This window comes from Populus nigra, chromosome 4 (genome assembly GCF_951802175.1).
Source record: "Populus nigra chromosome 4, ddPopNigr1.1, whole genome shotgun sequence".
NCBI classification, from domain to species: domain Eukaryota; kingdom Viridiplantae; phylum Streptophyta; class Magnoliopsida; order Malpighiales; family Salicaceae; genus Populus; species Populus nigra.
Window position 1 is genome coordinate 6,722,171 of NC_084855.1, and position 21,649 is coordinate 6,743,819.

The 21,649-nt window shown below is 35.5% G+C and overlaps 1 protein-coding gene across 2 annotated transcripts; it reads right to left on the reverse strand.

Moving 5' to 3' along the window:
• Positions 1 to 1,072: 1,072 nt before the first annotated feature.
• Positions 1,073 to 14,984, reverse strand: LOC133692299 (acetyl-CoA carboxylase 1-like). Of its 2 annotated transcripts, none has more exons than XM_062113137.1 (31): positions 14,819 to 14,984; positions 13,933 to 14,311; positions 13,237 to 13,443; positions 12,994 to 13,155; positions 12,696 to 12,788; positions 12,503 to 12,598; positions 12,158 to 12,331; positions 11,679 to 11,772; positions 11,405 to 11,592; positions 11,268 to 11,318; positions 11,130 to 11,169; positions 10,535 to 10,659; positions 10,303 to 10,419; positions 10,131 to 10,205; positions 9,986 to 10,042; positions 9,756 to 9,860; positions 9,347 to 9,625; positions 9,084 to 9,272; positions 8,779 to 8,889; positions 8,593 to 8,679; positions 8,319 to 8,495; positions 7,536 to 7,613; positions 7,317 to 7,439; positions 6,833 to 7,102; positions 6,392 to 6,732; positions 5,800 to 6,037; positions 5,355 to 5,707; positions 5,045 to 5,258; positions 3,926 to 4,102; positions 1,672 to 3,822; positions 1,073 to 1,576 (listed from the first exon to the last, which is right to left on the reverse strand). In XM_062113137.1, exons 2-31 carry the CDS (start codon positions 14,308 to 14,310, stop codon positions 1,520 to 1,522), a joined length of 6,807 nt encoding a protein of 2,268 aa, XP_061969121.1. In that variant the 5' UTR covers position 14,311; positions 14,819 to 14,984; the 3' UTR covers positions 1,073 to 1,519. The 2 variants fall into 2 exon arrangements, with proteins under 2 accessions (XP_061969121.1, XP_061969122.1); XM_062113138.1 differs by having other exon boundaries at positions 8,779 to 8,885; positions 9,080 to 9,272.
• Between the last annotated feature and the right edge of the window lie 6,665 nt (positions 14,985 to 21,649).

The window sequence follows — 21,649 nt, forward strand, 5'->3', positions numbered from 1 at the left end:
TAACCATATATATAGTTTTGGAAATATAATCGTTTTCGTAAATCATAAGCTGAAAAAGTAGTCTGGAGTATCAAAATATTACGTAGTCAGTGGGTATAGCGGCAGACAGGTCGCCCGTGGAATGTTTCTGCATGAGGGTGGGGGGGGACGCCTAAGATATTGGGGTAACACCACCACCATTATATGTTTGCATCTTCCATTGCAACTTTATTCGATAATAATCGTCTTTGGCCGGCAAAAGGCAGCAGTTTAACAATAATGACAAACATGGGGGTGTTGGACATGAGTAAATAGGGCGGCTTGAAACAACAAAGCAGAAACCAAAAGGTTATTTATATTGGCAAGGGAGTTTACAGGCTTTGCCCAAAATGTGTTTCACTATCAAAAGAAAACTGACAGAGAAGGAGCTGAAGGAGAAAGAGAAGAGACGTAAAGCAAAGGAGAAGGAGAAAGAAAGGAAAGAAGGGGGAAAGAACGCCAGAGAGAAGGAGAAAAGGAAAAGAGAAGAAAGCGAGAGAAAAGAAAGGGAAGACAGGAGAAGGAGAGAAGACAAAGAGAAGGAGAAGATGTGGGAAGAGGAGGAGGAGATGAAAAGGAAGAAAGTGAAGGAGAAGAGGAAACACGAAGAACTGAAAAGAAAGGAAAGGGAGAAGAAAGAAAAACTGAAGCATAGGACGACGAAGAAATAGTCAAGCCATGCCATTCTACCTCCTTTATGATGCTCATAGAAAAAAAATTAAGGTGAAGTAGTCACTCGGGTAGTGTTTGTGATAGTTGATTCTCTTTAACCTCTAATTTGCCTGCACATTGCGATGTCTCTTAAGATAATAAAGCAATCAGTCTGAATATCAAAGAGAAAAAGGTGCCTACTACAGAACGAGATTCGCCAATATTTGACGAGCAATTTGTCATTTTATTTTTATTTAAAAAAAAAATCTTTCATCACACATTCCAGCAGCATCTAATAAGGCACTGTGCAGAAAAGGCCAATACTATAACATCATTTGAGCAACGTCAAGCACACAGAGAGTCGGAATTTACTACCAGAAAAGAAGACGGAGCACAAGGAAGATAAGGATGGAACTAATGATTTTCATTCATTAAATGAAAATAGAACGATTAAATACCATCTTAAACATCATTATTACAAAAACAATCACACTACTAATGGACGAAGCATTGGCTAATTTATGGCTACTAGTGCTGCTGGCGAACCGCTCTCTCATCGAAGAAATTTATTTCCCTACTGGACTGAAATGTACAATTGCATGAAAGCTATAATTGTGTCTCATGACTGACTGACCGACTGACTCCTCCAATATACAGCGATGATCAACTTAACTGGTAATATTACATTGGCATAAGCAGCTTGTAGATCCCAGTGGCAGGGCAGGGCAGGGCAGATGTTTAAAATGCTTCTACTAATATGTTTCTTATCAGAGTTGTACTTATTGCAGAGTAAGAAATACCAAATAATGGGTGCAGGACCATCTTTGCTGGCGAAGAACAAACTTGGCAATCAACTAAGCACTTTACGAAGTTCATTAACCAAATGTTCTCTGCTTGATGGTTCCACCTGCATTAAATATAATAAAGCATCACATCACCTCTGGACTGGACAACAAAAATAATATTTATGAGGGTAAAGCAAAGAATGTACAATGATTTTACCTTGCTTAGAAGGGCAGCAAGACCTTGTGGTAGAGCTTTCAAATCTGACATAGATTCACCAACGCTTGTTAACTGAAGCAATACCTTCTGGACCCGCAACTCTTGTAGCTTGGCTTCATAATTTCCTGAATCATCCTTCCATGCAAAGAATGCTTCATCATCCACCCAAGCATCTTCTCTCCCTCTTGCAGTATCTGAATTCAAGAACCAAATTTTGATCATGTCCATTGCAGATTTATGTGTCAGCTGCTGACCTGCTGCATCTATCACATCCTTGATCAGCGAACACTCAGCAATTCTCCTACGCAACCTTCCACAGAAGAAATGGCGTGATCTAGCCCAGTCCACAACTTCTCTTATCACACCTTTTGCCTCCATTCTTAGAGAAGAATCATGAAGCTCGGCAAATTTTGTGGCTATCTGAGTGTAGACAGGCAAAAGCTGCTTTTCACGAGTTTTTATCTGCTGTTGGAGAGAATCAGCCATTCCATATGGTGTACTGCTCCTGGCTTCCTGAAGTTTCAACTTCAAATTGATCAGCTGTTGATCAAGCCTACCCATGCACTCAAGCAGATCCTTTGTCCTGAATTTGATCTCAATCATTCCTTCTGGCTCAAGGACATTACCTTTAGCTGTTCGATCTGCATACATTTCAATGTGATCTGAATTGATCTTACTATCAAGAACAGCCCATGCCCCGCCACGAAGCTCACCCATCATGGGAATATACACAAAAACAGGTTGTTTGTAATTTCTAAGGTTCTCAACTATGGTTGCACCTGCCTGGAGGATACCTTCAAAAAGGTCTCTCTGCCCACCAGAAAAGCCTCTCCAGTTGGCTAAAATGAAAAGCGGGAGCTCTTCTCTATTGAAATCAAATATTGCCTGAGCTGTTTTGGTTGCAGAATCTGGAAACCATACTTGCCCAGCCTGAGGAACAACCCTCTCATGGGAATCAAGCTGTCCTGGGTCAGCAGGGATCACTTGCATAACTGTCTGTGTCTCAACAGCTACTATTCCAACAGGGATTCCCCCAAGCTTTGCCCGTCCTGTCACGACTGTCCTTGCCCAGCCTTCCAGTGTCTCAACAAAGCTATCCTTGTCAAAAATACCACCCAGCCACTTCCCACTGCCATCAAAAATGCCACAAATAGCAGCTCGAGGGTCACATGAATTCTCTGGGAAGTAATCCACAGGTCTTTCTGGAGAATCTAATGGACGTGAAATGGGAAGTGCACCACCCACACGAGGAGGAATACAGCTTAGCCACTTGAAAATAGCTGATACCCCTTCAAGATCATCCGAGACAGTAAGATGAACTACCCCGTTGGTTGCCATAATTTTAGGTCCACCAAGTTGCATGTGCGAGCTGTACACCTCACGACCAAGAAGTTTGTTTAAAGCAGAAAAACCAGTCAAAATAATAGGCTGATCAAGCCTCTGAATACAACGCATTCCAAGCCGAGTAAGATAGGCACCAATTCCTACAGTTCTGCCAGTCACATAAGTTAAGGTAAAGGTTTCTTTGTATGCCCTAGAATATGCACTGGCAATGGCCCCACTTCCAGATAAATTCTCTACCCCCAGGCCATCCTCCTTCCCCACAATGGCATCGATCACCCATCTTGTTTCTCCATTCTCCAGCTTCAACTCATGTGCTATCACTGATGATCTGATCCGAGCATGATCCAAAGGACTTAAATATACATACTGAAAGCCACGATCAGGGAAAAGTTCATCTGACCAACCAACTTTAAAGCAGGATTTGACTTCATCAGCAACCCCAATACGGGCACCTGAATTTGCTGCCAAATAAATAAGTGGAATTTTCTTATTGCAGGCAAGATCAGTCACTGCAAGAAAGAATGCATCCTCTCTTTGGCCAAAAGAACCTGCTTTGAAGGTCACGTCATTTGCCACTACCAAAATAGTCCTTCCTAAAGGGAACTCAGGAGTTAGTATTTCCATGCACCAAGCTACCATCCCAAAATCATTGAGCCCAGCTGGACGCTGTGTGGAAATAAGAGGTGTGCCCCAGCTACCATTTTCATTAGCAAATATGAGCTCTGTCACCTTTAGAACTTTACCCTCAGGTTTTTTCATGCCCGGGAATTGGGATGCCCATATTTGTTCCAAGACTGTCTCAAAAGCCTGAGAACAAAAAAATATGTCAGCAACGTAATTTGACTCCTCAGTTATTTTTGTGCCAAAAAAATAACTTCTGTTGTTTTCAAGTACATAATGCAGGACTGACCAATGGAAAATCATAGCAGTAAGTGGTGCTGCTTTTCCTTGCCATTAGACGTTTTCGATCAAGAGCTCCCAACGGTTGATAGTGTGCATTTACTGGTACAAGATGCAGAGGACCCTGTACAGAGATTGAATGGTACACCACTCTGTGCTTGCTAGTATCCTCTAATTCCCGGTATATCTGAATATTATATCACCAGCTAGTTATTTTTCAGATGAAAGAAAATTGTATAAACGAGTGAAGAATTACAGGAGCAAGTTGGAGAATGAGCCATCGTCACATCAAACACCATGAAACTGGAATCCTTTTCCATGAAAACTAGATGTTTTAAACTGGTGCAGGAACCAAATCCAATACATTGTTTGAATAATACCCCAAAAGTTACCATGGTGGCAATTTTCACACCATAACTATATTGGTGCTAAACCCAAAATTTGCTGACTTGCAAGAGCAGCGATAAAGATTCCCACACTCAAAACTCAATATCCCGAACTAAACAAACCAAATATAGCCATTATTTCATCTGAAAACTATGGGTTATGCCGGTTATAGCCCAGGATAACCAAATGACAAATCAACAAACTTATGGTTAACTAGGAGTAAGCAAACCAATTGGAATAACTGAATTATTTAACTAGATCAAACTAAAGAAACCAAATAGGTTGGTTTCTCAAGTATGCTGGGTAGGTTTGATTTGAAACTTTCATAATATTTATTGATTCGATAATTCGATTCAATGTTTCCATGAGTTGTATGAAATTTAAATTTAAGCTGGGGGCAGATTTGGGCCAGCAACCTAACCCTGGTATGGGCCAATTCAGTGTTTCAGAAAAAAAAAAGGGCCTATCCATAATTACCCTTTAAAAAATGCTATTTACAGTTTGGGCTAAAAAATAACCATACAGAATCAACCCAAGACAGTCAATTTTTAGTTGTCAGACGAGTTCTTTTTGAAAATTCCAGTTTTTGCAAACACGGTATGGTAGTGTTTTTTCGGGTGAAAAGTGACCCGAATGAACTGATGCTCACCCCTAATATGAGATTAACCAAGGGTTATCTTCTGAAATGCATGTCTGGAAAAGGCTACCTTCAGGACATGCAACAGATGATATATATACTTACATGCACAGCGCATGTGTGACCAGTCACATTTGCGACGACAACCCTCCAAGCACCATTTGCCTGTCCAGATGACGCCATCCAGAGCTTCACTTCCCACTCGCAGACGCCCAGTCTATGCATTCTCACACCAACAAATGCATGGATTTCCCTAGCCAACCCTTCCAAGATTGCCTCTACTGCTGCTTCTTCTTGCTCAGCGTCTATTTCAACTTTCCTGGTGACAATATCTCAAATATGAGAAGCATACAAAAGGTCCACTGACTTCTTGCAAGAAAACATAAAACTTAACAAGAGCATAGGAAAAAGTTACTTTGGGTATGGCACAAGATCATCTATTTGCTGCTCACGTAAGATACAAAGGTACATATGAGCATGGTCAGATTTGACCGTAGTATTATGCACATTAAGCTCCAATTCTTCCATTGCAGCCACCAATGACCTCAAAATGCTCTTTGAAGTAAAGGAAACAGCCCATTGGGTACGAGCTGTTTCCATTCCCAGCCCTTGATATGCAGTAAATCCTTCATTCATTGTTGTCTGCCTTACAAGTGTTCTAAGAAACATTCTCCGAATTGGCACTGGCTTGTCTACAACAGTGTACAAATGCCATTGTCGGTCCCGGGATGGAGTATATTGTATATTTTCATAGCCTTTAAGCTTGTCCTGTATAAAAACAAATTGTGATAAAATTCAGATCAAAGGATGTAAATTGATCCCTTCTTTCCTTAATTAAAACAAAGAGTCTACAGACAAACCAATTCAAGGTAGATGGACAGTGGAGGTTCTAGGTGACGCAACAGAGGCTCTTCTGCATAATAAAGCTTTTCTGCTGACCAGTGAAAGGAATGCCTCATAGGAGCGCGTCCTTCATCTCTCTGTATAATGCAACTAATAACACCAACACCAGCACTGTGTAAACTGGAGCCCACCTCTTGCTCCTTGAGTATTTTGGCTAATTTGTTAATTCTCTCCTGAGCCTGGTCCTCATCGCCACTGCAAAGAATGATGGGCAAATGCCAATAAAGGGCTAGGTTAAATGAAGGGAGTACTCCTCAGGATATTAACCTGAAGAAAATTGTGTGTTTCTTTAGTTTCTCTCTCAAGTACTGTAGAAACTTAGTAGTTGCTTTATTCCCAAAATAGGACTTGCAATGATTGGTGCTATACACAAATTTAAATCAGACCTGCCTGAATTTAACAAGTTCTTTAATGATTTTCAAAGTGGAACTAGCCTTTAGATTCTAAATGAAAAACATACCACGGTGGGATGTATAATAAACGGTTATCAATGCAATAAGTATCATATAATGAAAACTATGGAAAGGAAACATGAAACAACCACTATACCTATCCTGAAGTAGACTCATCGGATTGTTGATTCCCACCAATGCAATGTGCATCATATTTCCAAAGCTAGATGGTTCTAAAGATCCATTTGAAATTGTTTCATGAGGGTCATGCACTGTCTCCCGTAATGCAGCGCTAATGATAGCTGGCAAAAATTGAAGAGATTTAATAATAACCATAGCTCCCCATTTTTGCTCACAGTGCTTTTCAACCAGTGGTTTATCTGATGTTTGATCTCCAGAACCATTATTTCTCTCAATGTGTTCTTCCAAGAACTCCCATGAAGCAATAAGACCAGATCTGTGCCACTGCATCCTGACACTCCCCTTCACAAGATAGGGCTGATGGAAGGCAAAAGAATGCTAATTTCGTCCAGAAGAATAACAAACAGAAAGTTGTAAAAGTAATAACAGAAAGTTGTAAAAGTTAGTGATATGGTACCTGGTATAGCCTACGGACATAAGTTTCCACCACTCTCCTTTGAAGGGTGTGGTCGCCGTGATCAAATAGACCCACAAGGGCATCTTCAACAGCTAAAGGAGCACTAACAAGGTCCTCCATTCGTTCATTAATTGCACTTTTCCTCTTAGGAGTATCCATGTTTTCACCATCCTCTGTGAACATCTCCAATTCAGAAAGGCTTCTAGCAATGGTGGAACGAAGTTCACTCAGTTTGGTTTGTTCTAGTAGCTGACTTGCCTTTAGTGCGAGCTGCATATACAACATTGATAATGATCTAAAATTGAGAAACGAAAACAACCAACGACTATTAGAAAATGACATGGAGGAAATTCTCTTCCTGTGATGAAGTTAAGACTGATTTTCAAAAAAAAAAAAACAGAAAACAAATAAAAAAACAGAGATAAAAAATACTAATAAAAATAAAAAAACATTTGTGCACAACTAAACAGGTCTAGCAGTCAACCTCGGAATAATTTGTGTGGTTAAGTTGAGAGAAGCGGATTAGTTTGTCCCTATATGCAGCAGGGTTGGGATAAACCAGTTGTTCCATGAGGCATAGTATCAGCTTATTTTTACTTCTGACCCCCTGCAAGCCCATTTATACAGTATCAGTTGAAATATTTCAATAGAAAACTAAAAGAAACAAGAGGCAATCCAGCCGAGCACAACATAAATGTGATACCTGATGAGAAAGCACAATGTCAACAACCTTCAATAGATCTTTCTTATATTGAAGTCGAAGACGTTCAATCACATCAGCCTGGAGAAAGATACAGGCAGGGAAAAAAAAATAAGGAATTAAAAGATAATAGTATATTCAAGAAGATTTTATTGTGGAGTCACCTAGCAATTCCTGATGATTTTTTCTTGCAAGCAAAAAATTATTAAAATGTAAGCTAAAGTATAGGAGTGGGGACCAAGCTCCAAGTCCACTGAAAGTTCTGACAGAAATTCAACTGTTTTGCCTTATGATTTTAAACCAGAAATTAAGAATAGCAGGCAAGCACAATGAGAGGTGTTCGTGCAGTTATTGTCAAGAACACAGATATTGATCGCTTAAAAAAAAGGATAATGGGAAGGAAAACAAAGAGAATGGATGAAGTTACTGTCTGTTAAATTAGCGTTCTCCAAAAGAGGGAGCCACCAATTAAGATGCTTTAAAACGTGGAAGGACTAACAGAACAATACAAAGGAAAGAAATTAAAACAAGACCGACTCCAAAGATTAAAGAAAAGAGGAAAGTCATAACTTAAAGCTTGAACTGAACAAATAAAAGAACAATCTTGTACTCTAATTGAAGCATGATGATTATTCAGGAATCAGGATGTAATTGAATCGTGATGCTTATTCAGGAATCAGGATGATATAAAGATTGGTGCTAGCAATGCCAAGTTATCAGGACAAGATTCTCAACTTAGAAGACCAATTCCATAGAAAGACTTGTGTTTCGTTTGAACACACTAACCTGGATGTTATCACTAAATAACTCTTCAACGGATAAATACTCTTCAAAAAGTGACTGAACAATAACACGGGCATGGCTCTCTCTTCCACCCTCATAAGACTTCACTAGACTCATCAAAGGTTCAACGAGCCTTTCCTGAGCTCCTTTTTCTTTTTCTGGACAAGAGGATAAATGGGCCTGCAGAAAAAATGTCCGTAGTCCAAGTGTATTGAGCACATTAAGGAAGAGGAGCAAAAAGGGTTACAAAACAAGGAACATGAAAAAAGGAAATCACCTCAAGCACGCCCTTCAATAATTTGGCAGGGAAGTCAATATTCAAGGAGCTTGAAACCCCCTCAAACTCTCTGTTAGTAGCTTCCAACTGAAAAAATTACACCAAAACAAAATCAGATATTAGAGAGAATCCAGACAAATTTATGGGCATGATAATGGATATCAAAGCCACATGATAACTACTCACCTCAGTTCTAAGATCTTTTGGAAGGCGGTTTGCGAGAACAGCCAAGCACTCTTGCCATTGGAGGAAAGGGAGTTCAGGACTATCAAGACAAATAAGCAAGTTTTGCACTACCTGTCATCGTTGTTGATGAAACATAAACTCTTAAGAAAAAGGGATTATTGTAACATGATTGCAGGCATATGCTATTTACAAGTTTATGAAGCGATAACTTAAAGTGCAACGCAAATGAAGTTGAAAGAGACTAATGATTCACAATAAGGTTTGAGCTTCAAATAGAAATTGCAAAACAGTGAGAGAACACTTGCTTCGTCAATATTATGATCATAACCAGCAAGAATCATCCGGGCTGCATTTAGGCTTGCAGCACATCTTTGATGAACTTTTCCAGAAATAGCAGTTGGCGGGCCCAGCACCGGGAAGCTCCCATGAAAAGGTTCAGCCTTTCGTACAGCTGAAGGATCATCAAGATCAAGCCTTGCTATAAGCTCACCAGCCTACAAGAAAATTCTTTTTCTTAAATTCATACCAAGACTGAGAAATTAAATTTCTAAAAGGGAATATTATTTACCTGCATTGCTTGACCTTCGGACATTTTGAACTGAATCAATCCAGAAGCAGGTGAAAGAAGAGGCATGCACATTTTCATAACTTCAACCTCAACATATGGCATGTCTGCATCAATATGACTACCATCCAAAACCAAATATCTCAGCAACTTGCATGGTGTCTCTGCCATTAATTTTGATGGATCATGATCATTCTGTAACAAGCAAGTCCTTCCATCGATGAGGAGGCGAGTTCCAGCTGCTTCTTCTTCTGCATATATCACATGGCTGTTCCCATCCAGCTGTAACAAAGTGGAATCAATAAGTTTAATTGAGGTGTCAAAAACATATTAAGGAAAATAAGTACGTAGAGAGCACTGATAACATAAGCAACAATGCAACATTCACAAGGCCATGAAAATGAATGCTTGCCTGCATCAGTAGACCTCCATCACGTAAAGTATGTATCTCTACTTCAAGCTCTGATTTGTTCATCCTCAATTTATAGCTGCCCGGTCCCTCTCTAACCATGTCAATCTAGTTTTTCAAAATGTGAATGATGCATGTTATATGAGCCCATGAGGCACGAATCTTCAAAAATTCTAGATGGGCAAAACAAGGGGGGCAAAAAGAATAATATAAAATGTATAACAATCAAGTACCGTGTATTTGCTTCCTTCAATGTTCAGTGAAACTTGAGAGTTAACAAGAGATATGTGCTGTAAACACGATTGGCAAATGTTAACATCGATAAACATCAAGTGAAGAAACAACAGGTACTGATATAACCATGCTTCATCAATGTACCTTGGGAGGGATTTGCCCCTTTTCCAGATAACCAATATAATCAGAAACTACAGCTGCGCTGCTAGCAGATGCTTTCTGAAGCAAACAGAATTTCAAACATAAATGCAACATAAAAACATAGCCAAACATGATATTATGATTACTGTTTTCATTTCAATGGGCTGCTACTTACATACAGAGCCCCTCCGACAACAGAGAGATACCATGGGGGTCTCTCTGCTCTAACCCGCATCGCAATCCTACTGTCCAACCAACCTGTGTGGATTTTATTATCTCTGTAATCTGAAGCCTGTATAGCATTTAATCTATGTCAGTTTGTTTTTTTCTGGAGCATCTCTTTTATCAATTTCTGTGAAGAAAGGGAACATCAGCAGAAATGAATTATCAATGGGTGAAAAGTTTACATGTAAAAGGTCAATTGTGTAGTCAACATTTGTACGGATTTCTCCACGGATTTGAATTTCTTTTAGTCCGAGGACCATATTTGCTATAGCCAAAGCTCTAGATTCCCCAAATGCAAAAACATGTCCTGAGGAAAAGTTTGGAAAACACTCAATGAACTGCAGGAAACAAAAATGTAGACAAAATTGATGGGAAATATTACTGTTGAAGATTAAAAATCTAACATCAATCTCTGTCGTAACAAGATATACAAGGCAAGGTAAAGAAAATCAGTATGTTTAACGTCTCAAATAATTTTGCAATTACACATTCCAATTCAAAAAAAAATATTACAGAGAATTTCCATTAGCAACTCTGTGCACTTCAAAAGAAAGTAAAACTGCTTTTTTTCAGATTTCAACATGCAAAGCTCACAGAGACCTAAAACCATTTTGGCTAAGTTGAAGAATAAGGCATTGGACCTCTTGCAACAACCAGTTAATTTCATTTGATTGTATTGCAGAGAATCAAATGACGTTGTGAAAGAAAGTTGATTGCAGTTACTCATCAACTTGCACCTACTTTATTTAATTTCTTCAGTTGATAGGTGATGCTTACCAAATTGAGAATCTGAGAATTCATGAATGCCTCCTCCAGACTGCAGATGATAACCCAAATCACTAAGTTAGAAAAACCAAGGTTCTGTCAACAAAAATAGTAAAAAAAAATAATCAAAAGACAGACAATAAAAACTACCTTAACAGAGAAGTAAGCCCACACATTTGGCTTGCTTTTAAAACTTAGTTCCTGTTACAAGGCCATGTAATTCAATATGGGTGTATGACAAGTTAATGAGCTTCAAGCGGGAATGGTAAAGACCCCAAGAGCCATACCTGTACTTTTCCACTTGTTGGCTTAAAACCATCATCTGGATCCTCACTCGTCACACGCACAGCTACACAATGACCTTTTGGTCTTATGGACTCAGCCTTGTCAAAATCAAAAGGGGTTGCAACCAATGAAGTTTTCCTCCATGCATCATAACCTCCGCCATGTTCCATTCCATAAAATCTCCTTATCTCTAATTAAATAAAAATAGCAAAAAACATAAATTCAATGGCTAAGGAAAAGGGCCTTGATGAAATTGTGGATCCATTAGTGTCATACCAGCAATTTGCCAGAGAGGAATACCCATCCCCACTGCAACCTGGGCTGCTGGCAGATTTATTTCAGCAATCCACTCAGTGACAGGGTGCTCCACCTACATTGAAATTATTCTAAATGTATTTAGAAAAATCCAACGTTTGAATTGAGCAGAAATGAGGTAAGAAGCTGCTACCCGATATGTTTATTCATGCCTTAAAACATTATTACACAACCAAGGCAAGTTTATTATCATCATGCAAGCAAGTCCTTTCAAGAAGATCATGGTAGTCCTAAAAGACTTTAGCTCAAGCAAGGAAAACTTTTCAGAGTGTTCTGGTTACCAGCTAGCTTAATATGCTTCCATATACTCATCAAATGCATTCTTGGATTAAAACATTTTAGCACCAGAAAAATCCAACAAGAAGGAAAAATGACAACATGAAATGACAGTTAGTGAGGGCAACACCAGCCTAAACTTAGGCCTTGAAAAGTATGCATACCTGTAACCGAGGGTTGAGTTCTAAGAAGTAATACTCGCCAGTGTCCATGCTATACAAATACTCAACAGTGGCTGCTCCCACATAATTCACACATTTTGCCAACCTTCGTGCTGCCTGTTCTAGTTTTTTGACCGTGTCCACTGGTGCAACAGTAATTGGACCCTCCTCAATTATCTATTTAACAAACATCAGCATGCCAGACTGTCAGATCTTAGAAGGACACACTCCTCAGAGATGATGATATGGCTGTTACATTGTATTTTATGATGATGATGACAAAAATAAGAAACCAAATAGACAGTTACGTAGGCCAAATTTAAGGTTACATCTAATAAAGAAGCCTACTTTCTGGTGCCGCCTCTGAATGCTGCAATCACGGCTATGCAATGCTGCTACATTTCCATGATGATCACATAGTAACTGGACTTCTAAATGTCGACTCTAAGAAACAAATTTGAAGTAGATCATCAGAATAAGATCTTTGTAGTAACAGTATGAAAGGAATCTGTTCAAATTAGAAGACCGTTGATAATCTAACCTGAGAAGCAACCTTCATAATAAATATCGGTGAGCCTGGGACTTCACCCTGAACTTGCTTGAACAGTGCCCTGACTTCATCATCATTATGAACCTAGAAAATATACAATCTGGTTCAATAAGTGATATACATAGCATATCCCAGTGTCCATTTCAAGAGACCTAATAAGTAACATGATTAGTCATGCTTTTTAACAATTGAGAAGTATGAACAATATACAGGGAAGGTTAGAATAATATATTCCATAAGCGAATCATTCTAAAATAGAAATCACAATACAGCTGTGCTTGAGGCATACCTTTCTTATGCCTTTACCACCACCACCCCATGATGCCTTTATCATTGCAGGGTAACCGACAACTTGACAGCTAGCAATTGCTTCCTCTGTTGTATATACACATGCTTCCCTATATATCTCATCTGGGATAGTAACCAAGCAACTTTGTGGAGAAATTTTCACCTGCAAAACAGAATTGGAGTATCTTAGACATGGAATAACACTGAAAACAAAATCACACTACGTCTTGTGAGAGATAATTACATGAGAACCACTCCATGGTAGGGTAGGAACATCAGCTGCTTGAGCAATCAAAGATGAACCAATCTTATCTCCCAATGCTGCCATTGATGTAGCCGGGGGGCCAAGAAATACAATCCCCTTTGCATTCAGTGCATCTGGAAGCTCAGGGTTCTCAGAAGCATGACCCCAACCAGGCCAAACTGCATCGACATGAGTTATCTCTGCCATCTGGCAAGTGCAAATTACAGTTTGTCAAAAAAAAAATCTCAAGTGAAATAAGAACTCAATTTTATTTATTAACAAACTAATATCCTTAAACAAACCAGAACTGGATAGGATAAAGGATAGCTAAGTAAGAATAAGAGCAAATTCCATAGTTGCTGATAGATCTTCTTGATGTTCTGAGATACTTGAAGGAAGAGAGACTTTGCGAGATTCTATTTCTCACCTCTATCGTACAATTCATTGACTAATCAAGTTCACCTTTTCTATCCAATTAAAAGCAGACTTCAATAATTTCAGTCAACGAAATTGAAAATTAACGACACTGAACAAAGCTTTTTCTCAAAATAGGTGACCTAACGGCCGCTGCCAGACTAAACACGCCAATATAACTGGAATGCCAATTCAGTTGCCTTCTAATGCTTTTGTCTACTTTTAACTGAAACAACAAAAAAACTTGAATGCACAAAAATGGATTGAGTTCAGAGTACACACCTCTACAATGAGCTGCACATTGGCATAGTTATTATTGTTTGTTCCACCGGGAACTTCCACAAACTGATCAGCTATTCTGATATGTTCTGCATTGATTCTCATATCTTCTGGAGTAGCCATAGCCACCAACAGGATAGCTTTATCCGTACCAAATGTTTCATAAGCCCATGTCCTAACGCTACGCATAAACTTGACAGCTGCCATTCCATTGTTTGCAACTAGAATACTATGTATTGGCTTATTTCCTCCAAGGGCACGGCAGAAATGATCCACAAGGGATATTGTAGCAGGGCTCCTTATTGAAGCTATCCCATTTATGTACCCATTCCCACGCCCAACAGCCAAGGTTATAGGCGGTCTCCTTTGTGCTTCTGACATGCTGCACCAGAAAAGGAATATGTTACCTGTATAGCTCATGGAATCGACAGTATCATCTCTTAAGAAATTTATTTACTCTAGTTGGTTCTCTTCAGATTGAATCAAGAGCAGTTGACAAACATGAAGAAACAAAGTGAATCTGAAGGTCAATATGAACACATCAACTAAACAGCTCAATCATAGAGTCAGACTGTTTCATTCCGTGACATCATGAACACTTGCTCGCGTTTAAGCAACTAACTAAAACAGAACCCCAGTTCCCATCATGTTCCAATTCTAGTTATAAGCAACCAAACAAGACCCAATAGTAGAGTGTATCACGTTCACGGATGCAAGATCTTAGAAACAATGATAACAGACAGACAAAAGGTTTTGCTTAAAAAAAACCACTCCTTAAACAATGATAAATTAGAGTCCCTCGAATTCACACATCAAACAAAACCCACCCATTAAGCCTCGCTAAGTTGACATTTCAAGTGAACCAAGAGAAAGAAGGATGGAAACGAACCTGCTGGTATCTGAGAAAGCTGGAATCAAATTCAACTCGACTCAAGCATCGAGGTGTGAGATTAGGACGAGAGAGAGAGAGAGAGAGAGAGAGAGAGAGAGACTGGGAACGGGAGAAATGTGATTTTGTGTTACAGTTCGCGGCAATGTCTGTCATCTTTTTATATTGCTAGGTGACATTAGACCCCTCTTAAAAATGCGAGGAAAAAAAAACATGGAGTTTATTAATTAATAATAGAGGAAATTTACAGGAGGGTAGGTTTGAGTTAGAGAGGTGGACCTTCATGAGGTGTAACGGCTTTTATTGCTACCCGGCACGTGGTGCCTGCCCTTCCACTCCCCCTACCCGACCCCCTCCCTCCATATTTATTTTAGTTCCATCTACCTTCCATTCTCTCTTTCTTTTTCAAGATACGTTTGATAAATTGTCGGACCATTTTAATGGTCAAGGTTGAATCTATTGTAATCAAATACAAAGAAGAATAAAAAAAAACCTACATGTACAAATACTGTTCTTATAAATATTTTATTAATATAAGTTTTTCCTGAAAAATAAGGGTTATAGAAATAGCTAGATAAAAACCAAATAAAAATACAAGCATATCTCGCAAACATATAAAAATAATACTTTAATTTTTTCAGTTACATTTTTACTGTAAAAATATATGATATATATAGATTACTAACATGTAAGAATTAAATAAAAAATAAATTAGAAATTAAAAAGTTGTTATAACATTTTAAAAAATAAAAAAGCTCTTAGAAAATTAAAGAGTTATAGCTGTTAAACAAAATTAAAATAAAAAAGTTGTAAGGATTTTGTGATTTTTTAAAAAATTAATTTTAAATATTTAAAAATCATGGTTTCAGTTGATATTAATAAAATACAAGCATTATATAGGTAATTAAAAAATTTCCTCTTGCTCCGCTCAATTTTATACGTTTTTATTAATTATTATCCTATATATTAAGTTCAATAGATAAAATCTTTACTCAAATCCCATTCAAAGTCGATATAAACAATGTGGAGAGTAAATCTGATGATGACGTGACACCCTCCAAGCCTCTATCTATCATCTATTTTCCTATCCAGTAACAGTTGATGGATAGGAAAGGAAATCTATCGTCATTTTACCTCTCGGAGAAGGTAATCTTTTGATTAGTATGCACTATATCGTCATAAAACGAGAATTTTCTTTCTGCCATCTTGACTGCTACGGCCATGAGGGGTGGTGGTGCAGCCCACCAACCCTTCTTTTTAATAGCTACCTTACTAGGGAAGACCAGAAATCTAGTCTTCCTTGCCCAGACATATAGAGCATACATCATTCATTTTTGTTTCAGGATGATCCGTGCGAGAAAGGAACAGAGGAGGGGGGAGGGGAGAATGGTAGAATGAGAGTGATTGAATGAGATAGATGTTGTGTGCAGGTGAAGGCTTTGTTTAGTGTCGTGGTTCGACTTTAATTTCGCCTGGTTCGGTTATGGTTGGAGGGTAGATCTACCCATGCCTTTATTTATTTATTTATTTATTTATTTTAATGGGAATTATTATTATTTGTGATCATGCAGGAATCACATTCCCCCTTCAATTTCAATGTTAATGTTTGTGTTTCGTAGCGTGATCAATCAAAGGGATAATGATTAATGCATTTGCCAACACTGAATTTCGGGGGTTAGATGGAAGCAGGTGGACTGATTTCGCCCTCTACGGATTTTTCTCCCATGTCTACCTAACTATTCAAATATACAGAAAACAAAATTGTTGAAACTAATATTGATAGAAATCGAGGTGATATATAGTAGCAATACTTGTAAAAATATTGTAGTTATATTATTATTATTATTATTAATATTATATATGCACACACATACTAAGTTTTAATTGGATTGTGCTATATTATAGTTCAGATTAGAAAAAAAAATTCAATGTCAAAAAAGTATTTAGGTTGGAGAGAATTATGTGATAGTTATTAAATTTTATCAAACAAGTTAATATTAAAACCACTTAGAGTGATTTTTTATTCGATTTAGATGTAAAATTAAATCATGTAGGAATTGTCTTGATGTAATATAGTTGATGTAACAGGTCAGAAGACAATTTAAATATTCAGTTTGATTTTAAAAAAATCATGACGATTATTTTTTAAAATATTAAAAAGATAATATATTAAATTGATCCAAAATTTATAGATTAACTAATCAAACTCATGATCCGGATCATGGATTTTACTTGATTTAATAAATATGTTTTTTTATATATTTTATATTTAATTATATGATAATAAAAATATAAAATATAAAATTAAATAGCAATCAAATATTCAAGTATTTTTTTCAGATGGCTAAAAGATAAATTAAAATAAGTTGTTAAAAAAAGAGAGATACAGAGAATGAGCATGTAATTACATTTTGACTCTAAATATTTAATTCTTATAAGTATTGAATAGAATTTCACAAAGAAATCTAGAATCTTTAAAAATACTGTTTGTTTTCTTGTTATTCTTCGCTCGAGCATCTTCCCATCCGCTCCTTATCAGTAGAGTGACCAGGCAAGCAGTAGGAGTAGCAGGCCGTACTGTTCTTGACGAATAATTAAGAGGGTGGTTTAGCGTTGCCCAGTTAATCAATCGTTGTTAATGGTACGTCGGGTTATCTTTAAATTAGCTAAATTTTATGTCAAATTAATTTTGATTCAATTTAATTTACATTCAAGCCATATAAAAAATTTAATCAAGATATTTCATGGTTAATCTGCAGAATTGGTGGGTTTGATAACATTATCAAATTTAAAATTAAACTATATAATTTAATTGAATTGATTGTATCATAATCATAGGTTATATAACTTTAATGATAGATAACGTGAAAAATCAAATTATATAAAATAGGATATTAAACTACTTAGTGTTTTTCTATTAACTAAAAAGGTTTGCTAACCCACAATTAAGACCAGATCAAACAGCATATATTGAAAATGAACATTAAACAAGCCTGCTATAATAGAGTAACCCTTTAAAAAAAACACACACGAAGAACATACCTCTTGTATCCCTTTCAAAATAAATTTATGGATTGAATGGTAATGTGCTCTTTAAATTTGAAACAAATAGTAGAATCATATAACTAAAATTTAAATGGTAAAATCCAAATATTTAAATTAACTTGTATTATATCAGTTCAGTATAAACAGCTAAGAATAATCACCAAAATAAAGAAAAAATCAAGGAGGCTGGAGTTTCAGATTAATTAGATTCAAATCAAATCAGGTTGCAAAAATCAATAAAAAATTAAAAACTCATTTAAAGGGATTTACTCGACAATAATCATCAATCCAATAAAAAACTTCGTTCATCGGCTAACCTTAATAACATTTATAATCCATTCAATTATCTAATAGATGATTTAATAGTAAAAATTTAGGATTAAAAAATTTATTTTTTTTTGTAATTTTAAGTTCAAGACATATAATTATTAATATAATGATCATTAAATATTTATATAATTATTAACTTAAAAATTTATAAAATTAATTAAGATATATAAAAGTTAACCCAACAGTGATAAAAAAAAAACCATTAATGATCCATTCCGACAGAATATGAACAAATGCTGGATATTGAAAATTGAACCTTATAAGAGAGAGTTGTTAAAACCCATAGAAAGAGTACATCTGTTTTGGTGCATGGTTGTGTTTGACCGATAAAAAGATCAATGAATATATAATTGTTTTCCTATTCTATCTGTTGCATAGAGTGGTTTTTTTATAGGATATACAGTGTAGAAAATTATCACTGTTTGACAATGATTGTGAAGAAGAAGAATTTGATGGCCACGACGATGGTTTTTCATATTCTACTACATATTTTTTGAGATCCGGATAATTATTTGAGTTTTTTGGGTTAAAAAAACTTAGTGAATATATAAAAAAAAGACAAAATTGAAATTTGAATCACTGGATCGACTGCATAAGAAAAAACAAATAAAAAAAAACAACCAACTTAAACAAATTGCTAAAGTAAGTGATTGTCAAAATTATTAGAAAATATTAAAAAAAACGTTTCAAATTAGATTAGCTTATTAAATTCACAATTCAAGGCATGAGATCAAAATAATTTTAAAAAAAATAAAAAAACAATGAAGGAGGATCCAAAATTAATCAAATGTGAAGAATCAGAATCAATAAAATAATAAGAAAAAGGTTTAAGAAAATTAAGAAGTTGACTCGAAATAATTCTCTAGACTCGTGACTCGGGTCATCAAAACATAATTATTCCATAGAAGACAAATTAAAAAAAAAATAGCACAAGAATCTTGATAAACTAAATGTCAAAGGATAAAGTTAAAAAAAAATATTAATCCAAAACAAATATAAAAAAATAAAAAGACTACTGGAAAACTTGACTTAACCAAGCAGGTTGACTCGTGAACCTTGTAACCCTAATCCGAGCTGAGTCTCAGAAAATAAGGGGAAATGACCTAGCCTGACTGGGTTAGAATCTTGGGCTGATAAATGACACAATTAGCTAGGGAAACATCAAGTCAAATCCCGTTGAGTCTTTTCTTCATTTTTTTAATCAAAATAATATCATTTTTACTTTTTAGCTAATAAAAAATTAAGCAATTAGTCAGGAAAAAGCCATGTCAAAACTCATTGATTTTCTTTGCCATTATTTTTGTTTATCAAAATAATATCATTTATACTTCTTGCACAATAAAAAATATAATTGACCCCAGTAACCCTAGTCATTCAACTCAACTCGTGACCCGCGTTATGACGAGGGTCAACTCCCAGACCGAGTTTTAAAACCATGATAAAAAAAAGTATCAAATATGATATGAAAATTCAATGAAATTAAACAACGAGGGATAAAATTACCAAAAAAAATCAACCAAGAAGAGAACTCAAAATAAAAAGGATTTGTAATCATAAGAATGATGATTAAATTCAACAAAAAAAAAGAGAAATTAAAATCAAATGACTAGGGATGAAATTAAAAAATAAAATCCAATAAAAAAAGATTAAAAGCAAATAAATAGAATCAAAAGAATGAAGATTAAATTTGATTAAAAAAACATAAAAAATCAAATCTCAGTTGATAAAATTAAAAAATAAATAAATAAAATTCGATACAATCAAGAGATTGAGGACCACCTTACAATTTTGTAAGGCCATAACATCTTTCGAGATGGAGGAGAGAAAAACAAGAGGAAAAAAAATTATCGCATAAGCTCTTATGTGCCATGAAAGCTGACACATGCCGACCCACCGTGTAATGAGTAACACAATACTTCGGAAGCCTTCCTAAAAGACCACCAACAATAATCGGGAGGTGTCACATGCTCTTTTTGAAGGGCGCAAATAACTCTTACTTGTTAGGATATTATATGCACGCACCATTCATTTTTCCTTCTAAACTTTAGAAAGATCAAAATACTATTGAAATCAATCTTGATTTCAAGAAAATCAAGGTTAAAAAATCCTAATCATTAAAAAGAAAAAAAATATGACCATAAAAGCTATGTGGGAATTACACTGCAGAAAGTGTGAGATTTCGAAAACCCTCTTAGACATTATCTGTTATTTTTTTTTTCAAGGGAATGAGCGCAACTACCAATCAACATTAAAACACTTTAATAAGACCCACCAATTTGAACAGCATGGCCATTCGAAGACTACCAACTACAAGTCGTTAGTAAATTTGATTTTTAAAATTATTTTGATGTACTAGTGTTAAAATAAAATTTAAAAAATAAAAAAAAATATTATTTAATATATTTTTAAATAAAAAATATTTAAAAATAACCACTATTTTAATATCATCTCAAATTATTAAAAACAAAAAAGAGTACTGGAGAATCCAACACGACCTGTTCGTGCATCCATCGTTACCATAGTTATTTTCAAGTTTGTCAACATTTTAATTTTTTGTTTTTGAAAGTTGTATTACCAAAAGAAAAGGGTTTGGAAAATACGCCAATAAAAATTTATTCTCTTAATAGGTGAGAAAATAGGTAAAAAAGGTATGATTTTTTTTATATTATAGACTGATTAGTAAATACTAGCTACCGCGGTCGTCCGGGTCTTATAAATTAAAATATAGTGTAATAATATTTACTGGAGGAAATTTTTATTGATGAAACATTCTTGATGGAGTAAACGTGTATTTTTTTTTTCATACACGTGATTTGTAATTTAATTTTTCATGAAAATTTTGACAAATACATAAAAATCTTAAACAGTTATTAAAAAATATAGCATGAATAAATAAATAAAATATTTTTTGTATTTTTATAATAAAGTAAAACAATTTCTTAAATTCAAAAAACAAATTGAAAAAAGTATTTGTATATAAATAGAAAATATAATTTGTAAACAATTTTTCATTTTTTTTGGATTTTTTATTATTGTTCTAAAATTTTTGATCATTTTCCCTAAAATTATAGCAATTAAAAATCTGACTCACATCCCTCCATACTTTTAAAAGTAAAATTAATAGAAAATTAGGTTGATTTTTTATGAAAGGACCTTTACAGCGTAACAGAAAAATCATAAGGGTTGCTCAAATTGAAACCACAAACATATTTTTGCTAGAAATCGATATAATAGAAACCATAATCAACTATGGCAGAGCTAAGATTTTTTAAATAAAAAAATAAATTACTAACCAATATTTGATATTATGTATTATATAAATATGTATTATATAGAAAAATTAATTTGAAATATATGTATTAACTCATGTCAAACAAAATTAATTTAAGAATATTTTTAAAATGAAAAAACTTACATTATAATTATTCTTTTCGAGTTTTTTATATTTTAAACCCA